This window comes from Bidens hawaiensis, unplaced genomic scaffold, assembly GCF_021521415.1.
Source record: "Bidens hawaiensis isolate Kalapana, Puna unplaced genomic scaffold, B.hawaiensis_p1.1 tig00013186_1, whole genome shotgun sequence".
Taxonomy (NCBI): domain Eukaryota; kingdom Viridiplantae; phylum Streptophyta; class Magnoliopsida; order Asterales; family Asteraceae; genus Bidens; species Bidens hawaiensis.
The window spans coordinates 573,233-580,491 of NW_027492112.1; the positions used below are offsets into that span (position 1 = coordinate 573,233).

Here is a 7,259-nt window from a genome sequence, read left to right on the forward strand (position 1 = left end):
ATAACACGATACGACAACTACTGTCAACGGGTGTTATCACGATTGACCATGTGAGGTCAGAAGATAACATTGCAGACCCGTTAACAAAAGGCTTAAGCACGGATAAATTTTATAAGTTGTCGAGAGGAATGGGACTAAAGCCCGCGATAAAGGAAGTATGAGGGAAACCTAACTTAGCAGACTGGAGATCCCAAGAGCTAAGTTCAATAGGCAAACTTAATTATATGACCAGAGGCAGTCACTGTGGGGGGGTACCCTAAAACCGAAGGGAGTCTTGAACTTCCTAGTCCTTTCTCCTAGGGGAGTACCCTAAAACCAGTGACATTTGGGAGAGGTTAAGCATATTAAGGTTAAGTGAAATAACCATGATGCTTTTAATGATTCATAGGAATCACCTATGTTAGAGAGAAGTGTGGTCGCTTCGAATGGAATTGTGGGGGGGCGCAATTTCCTAGAGCTCTCGCAGAACCAGGACCGTGATCCATAACAATAACGGACACAAGAATGAGGGGTTAACCAAACCAGGGAGAGTATTGTGTGAAGGCATATTGTCGTCTACACAAATGGGGGTCTGTTCAAAGTCATCGCGACTACAAACCGCTAGGAGGCTAAGTATGCTTCACAACGGAAGGTTCAAAGGGTAACACCTACCTATCCGACAATACTCAACTGCTGAAACTTACTTCGAAGAATCGATTTCCATTCATGTGGGGGATTGTTGGAAAATTTGTTACGTGTGCATTAGTAGGTTGTTATGACACAACAAATGCACACTATTAGACATTGATGAATGAGATATCGATGTGTGATTGTGTGTATTTGAAAGAAAATACTATAGTGGTGTATCCCACATTGGTGGGATGAAAAACTTGTGCCTTGTTTTTCCTCTATAAATAGAGAGGTAAACTAAGTTGCAACACACACCAAACCTTACACACAACACAAGCATTGTTGCAAGGTTTTTCCAACTTCTTCTTCTTCTACATTTATGGTTTCTTTTATTCGAACCTTTTTCAGGTTTACGGTTAACTCCGGCAGTACTACTGCTCCGGTTGTTGTACCCTCGGAAACAACGAGTTCTCTTGGGAGACTCGAAATATTGTTTTAAGGGCCCCGTGTTCAACACGATCCTTAGCCAAACCGTTTACATTTTTTTTTGTATTGTATTTGGTTTATTTCTTTGATTCTGTATTGTATTTCAGATTCTTGTATTGTATTGTATAAGTAATAAAACTATTTGTTAATTTTTTGGTTTATTTACTCAATTCACGAATTCGGTTCCTACAATAACATCTCTAAGCCCCCTTATTTTTTTCTCATCGATGTAAATTTACTCGTTTTCATCGGAGACGGCCCTGCTTTTGGAACTGTCCTCCTTGACTCTGACTTCGACTTCGTCCATGATAACTTTGGGTAGACCACCCCAGCTCGTCCACAACACTTACAACCAGGTTCTTCATCTTTCTCTTGACCATTGGCTTTAGAATCTTGTCCACCGGTTTTAGAACTTTTGACCATTGGTTTTAGATAATAATAACTTACTTTAATCATTATATATCACATGTCTCGTCTTGCTCTCTGATCCGTTCCTCTTATGCCATCAACATACCTATTGCTTCTTCGGATTGTAGTTGGAGAAACCGACGAGAGTGTTTCCGCCTTTTCAGGGGATGTTCTAGCTAGTGGATGAGAATTTGTCAGAATTTAACTTAGTTAACAAAATATTATTCCTTAGTTCTTACTCATAGTGTCTACTTTTCTAAATATTGTGCTTCTGTTGTTGATATTATTTGGATACTGCTCCATTTCCAACATTCAGATAGCTACGATTCTACCAAGTCGGTTTTCGTGTCTTGTTAGCAATGTTGATACATCAAATCAGTTATTCGGATGTTAATACTCTTAATGACATGTCACAAGCTGATAGGCATATGCCAAATGTTAGTTAACTGATATTGGATTCTGTTATTTGTGTTTAATGCTTAATAGTGTCACTGTACATATGAACTTAGAATATAATTTCATATACCTCGAAAATGTTAGTCCATTAATTAGTCTTATCAACCCATAGGGGTCCTTGCATGTTTCTTGTCTGGACAAAACAAGTCACATTAAACTGAGGGTATCTTTGTCCCCTGTGTCAGTTACCAAACAAATTACAAATAAATTATCATGTTTTATGTTTTCACTCATGAACCATTAAACACTTCATGTAAAATGTTAGTCATGCTCATATCAACATTTGTAGCTATCACATGGAGTGGTGACTTGTTGATGGCCTATTTGTTATCAACTTATCGCTTAATAGAGTTGTTCGTTTTGTGGGTTCCCGTTAGATGGCCTGAGAGGATAAGAAGATGCTTGATATGAGAGGAGATCGAAGGCGGGCCCCGGTTAGATTAGCTACACATACGCTTTCTGTACCATACTGCCACGCATACCTAACAAAATTTTCGGTCTATTTTATAGTTTTGAGTTTGTTGCCATTTGCCAAACAGTGTAAATATGATGACCAAATAAATGAAAGTGTAATGTAGAGCAATTACAGTTAACAGTAACTGTTGTGCTACTAAAGTGCTCATATTATTAACTTATCAGAATATCAATGTAAAATTAAAATCTTACTGTAATAACTTCGTTTGACATATGTAGTTATCGTATGTCTTTATCTTGATATATATAATCATATATACGAACACTCATCGATCAACTCTTCTTTCTGACTTTTCAATGATTTGCTTCATTTAGAGGCCTAGTAAAATGTAATACAGCATTGTGATAGGCAAAGATATTATCATTCCAAATATCACCCTGCAGAGAAACATACGATATTAGTAACTTATCGTCGTTGTTTCGACATATTAACCGGTTAATCCAGGTCAAACATGTCGAAAGTCATCCAAACTTTAATATTTAATGCATAAACCTTATAAGTTGTTTTATTAGAACACTTACGCGGTGCTTAGAACATCGGGATGCAGGTTGTACTCGCGAGCAAACACGAAAGGCACAATGCCTTGTGGTAAAGATGCTTGTACAATAGAAACTTGTAGGATTGTGCCTCTTAGGCCTACAGCTATAGAAGCGACCGCCATCACAGCAGGTCCTGCTAGAAACCTTGCTACCATCCCATATGCTGCTAATCGGTTCCCACATGCTATAAGCTTCGGTTGTGAAGCCATGAACAAACCTTCAACAACACAGATAGTAGTTTTATGTTAAACAAGTTCTTAAAACAATATTAGTTGCTATTTTACAAAAAAATAGTATTATTTGAATATCAATATAAATCTTTAAATAAAACGATTTAGGAAGTTGTATATATTTTTTGACTCGTTTGGCCTGTTTCCTTATAGTTGCGTATTTTGATTTGACCCATTTAAACTGTATGAGATAAAAACACGACCTAAAGCAACCTGGTTATTCAAAATCGCCACTTAAGTATCGTTTATACCTAGGCTAAACATTGCCATTCCTAGGCCTGCATCCGAGAGAATAGTAACTGAATTTTCAAGAATCTGCGGTTTCTTGATTCCCCATCTGAATATATTATAAAAAACAGAAACACAAGTTAAAAAAGTTTGGATCTTGATTCTTGATCTTGAAATAACACAAACCAATGTGAATCAAGTGCTAATTACCTGCAAGAAGTCAAAGCCCAGCCCAAACCAAATATGCTTGCATATGAATTCGGGTTTTTAACCAACTTAAAACACACCATTTTCATGATTTTCTTTAGCACTCCTGGTGATCCAGGAGGCTGAATAACATTAGGTTCTTCAATACTCTCGGTTTTCTCATTCTCCCGGTTGCATACTTCTACCGACTGTTCACATACTCCTGTTCAATCACAAGGTCAAACGGGTCGAAATAACTAGTATATTTTTTATGCATACAACCTCCTAAATCATTAATTATTTAAAATCTTTTTTCCTAAAGTAGACATAAAGAAGTGTTTGTGGGTCAATCTGACCCGGCCCGTTTCAACCCGTTTCAAACCGTTTGTATTTGTAATCTTACCTGGAGATGTGCAGCACCTGCATCTCCAAATGAACAGATGCAACTCTCTTTTCTCATCTTGAACCGCACTTGTAACCGCAGGTGCAACCCTATTTAGACTTTGAAGATTCGAAGGCGTCGAAAGAATCACATTAACAATATCATCTTCTACTCTTTCTTGACATTCTCTACCACTAGTAACACTATTAACACTACCATCTTTCTCATATGTCACCATCACCATATTCTTAGCTTCCCTATATTCAAACAAGAACAAAAGCAAAGTGTACCAAATTATACACTGCAACACAACCGCTTGCACCATGATCGACTCTTTATCGTCACCATACATGGATTTCAAAAGTGGGATTCCCATTACAAGTGTGTTTGGAAGGGTAGAAAGCGAAAACATAGTAATAGCCCAATCCAAGTTCCCTTTTTTCGACAAATTTGTCCATAAAAACAAGACGATTAAAGTCAACGTTTTTGAAACACAATCGGCTGCGATGAATTTGAGGTTCATTTTATACGGATTGATCCTTGAAATGAACTCAAACGACAATAAAGGGACCGCAAAAATGGCTACAAAACGGTTGATGCCTGCACACTGTTGTGGTGAGAATATGTTCCATTTTACCGAGGCGTATGCCAAGAACATGGTAACGTATAGAGGCACAACTGCAGTAAGCACACTATACAAATCACCAAAGTTGATCATGTTTTGGCTTGTTAAGTATTGGGAGGGAAAATAGTTAGTTAAGGTTTAACTAACTAACTGACTAACCAATGAACAATGTATTTTGGAATATGAGTATGCACTAATGCACTATGATGTATGCCTTAAATGGTTTTCCTAATGCATTAATAAGTTGTACAATACAAGTAACGTCGTCACCACACGACTGTCAAGTATCAGCCCAACCAGGTGACTCCACCATCACACGAATACCAACACGGGTCCGCTATCGTTGGATAATCGAGTAACATGGTTTTGAAGTTGTGGGGTAGCATAAAAGAATAGGAATAAAGAGAGGCAAGAAGACAAAGTTTGAAATTAATGAAGGGTTGATTGAATGTTCAAAGATTGTAAACTTGTCAATAAATGACACATATATTGCAAGGTTGGTGCTTGGCATATCCATGTGGGTGTGACACTAGCTGCTTTTTCTAAACACATGGCCCCATTAACTATGTGTATCTTTTTGCCATTAACCATGTACCATAAGAATTACATTAAGTATCTCAAACTTTTGAGTCTTATTTTATTTTCATGTAAAATCACATTTTTATAACATAACAAGCATAAAGATTCATGTAGATGTAAGTCATTATCAAATTGGCGCGTATGAAATTTGCATGTTAAAAATGTATCATCGTTTACGCATAGATACGTAAATAACAGTGGGTATACGAACTTATGGTTGCGTAGTGCATACGTTACTATTGTTGTCTTTAAAATTTGCTGATATTATAGATGGTATTACAATCTAAGAAAAATGTATCTTTTGTGATTTAAAGAGGAAAATTTGTTAATTAATATCTATTAGACAATTGATATCGAATTTAATCTCCCTTTCTTATTCATTCAAATTGGTATAAATGATAGTGATACAATGATATTTTTTTTATCAATAGCAAATATAGAAAACAATTATGACTATTAATAAAGAGATATTCTCCATATATACAATATATTTCTTTTTGAACAGCTAATACTTTTCCCACCCATATACACAATATATATGCTACTAAAAACCTAGAAGCATATATTACCCATTTAATTACCAAAAGGGTACATTGAAGATGATAGTTTAAAGTTTTAAACGAGTTACCTTTCCAAAGTGTAAGAAATCCAACACACTTATATAGTCTTTAAACGAGTTCAAATATTTGATCAAAATAAAACACACTTTAGCTGAAAACATTATATATGGTTAAGGATAAGCGAATGGTATCGGGTACCGATACTGTAACGAACATCTTGTTACTAGTACCAAGTTTTTAAGAAAATCGGGATCGGCACCGGTATTTACCGAATTTTTGCCTACGGTGCCGGCACGATACCGAACCGAGCATTTCGGTACTGGTACCATGTTTTGAAAAATTCGGGATTTATACTAGTTCGATCTTGAGCTCTTCCCTATTTATGGTCGACCTTAATATATTTGTATATTTCATGACTCATAAAACAAATGTTTCTTAAACAGTAATAGTTATTTAGATCTCTTTAATTCATAACAGTTGCGTTTGTAGTCCAACGGTTAGGATAATTGCCTTCCAAGCAATAGACCCGGGTTCGACTCCCGGCAAACGCAACTTTTTGGCATACACGTTTATTTTATGTCTTTATCATTTAGTTACATGTTTTTTTGTCACCCAAACCAATATTTTCAATCGTAAAACGAGGATATGTCAATGACCAAGCCATTAAAGTGAAAACAAGTGATGGTTAGCGGGTCAAAACGAGTTCAGATATTCATAATAAAAAAATGTTTGGTACGGATTGAAATGGGTCTGTTGGGCTGACCTTAGGACGCCTATTTGTCTAAAAGTTTTGACCTTTTTATGATATATTTTTATTCCAATAATATGAGCAGTTCTACAGATGTTTAGCTTTATGTGGATCGGATATAAAATTATTACCTTAGATGATTTGGTTGTTAATTCGGGTACGGATTCTAAATTCATGTACAATTGGGTTAAAAAAAAGGGGGTTGCTAGTTGCTACCTGGTTGAAATTTGTCCAAAATAATACATAAAACCCTCAAAGTTTATTTATTATTGAAATAATTTAGTTTTTAACCATCTTTGGCATGCCAAGGAATATTTATAAAAAAAGTTGTGAAAATATTGGATGGAGAATGTTTCATGTCAATCCAATCTAACCTGGTTTGAGCATTCACGTTCCATATTTCATCCCTATCTACATAATTTAACTAAAAAAATTCACTTTTCTTTTTCAAATTTTTTTATTTGTTAAAATTGTTCTCTACTATAAACAATGTGATAGAATGGTGTTTTGAATGTTTTCTTTAAATTAAACATTCACTATAATATTGAGACAAAGAGTATAGGGTGGAATGTGAATGCAATAATCCATGCTTTAATAATGAACGTCCTACGATTGTTAAACCGTGCGAAGTTTCAACTTCATATTTTCGAGACATAAAGTCATGAACGAACGAAGCCCAAAAGCAAACAACAAAAAGCCTAAATCATGGGCTTTGTCAGGGGCATCTATGAAAATTTATGTACATCAG

The 7,259-nt window shown here is 35.7% G+C and overlaps 1 protein-coding gene and 1 non-coding gene across 2 annotated transcripts; one reads left to right on the forward strand and one right to left on the reverse strand.

Annotated features, from left to right (window-relative positions):
• Positions 1–2,056: 2,056 nt before the first annotated feature.
• On the reverse strand, positions 2,057–5,211 carry LOC143543555 (putative auxin efflux carrier component 1d). Its single transcript, XM_077035852.1, has 6 exons — positions 4,795–5,211; positions 4,021–4,760; positions 3,642–3,840; positions 3,455–3,540; positions 2,956–3,190; positions 2,057–2,811 (listed from the first exon to the last, which is right to left on the reverse strand). The coding sequence occupies exons 2-6, from the start codon at positions 4,715–4,717 to the stop codon at positions 2,745–2,747; spliced, it is 1,284 nt and encodes a 427-aa protein (XP_076891967.1). The 5' UTR covers positions 4,718–4,760; positions 4,795–5,211; the 3' UTR covers positions 2,057–2,744.
• A 1,031-nt stretch (positions 5,212–6,242) lies between these two features.
• On the forward strand, positions 6,243–6,314 carry TRNAG-UCC (transfer RNA glycine (anticodon UCC)). Its single transcript has one exon. It is a non-coding gene; the product is annotated as a tRNA-Gly (tRNA).
• Positions 6,315–7,259: the final 945 nt, after the last annotated feature.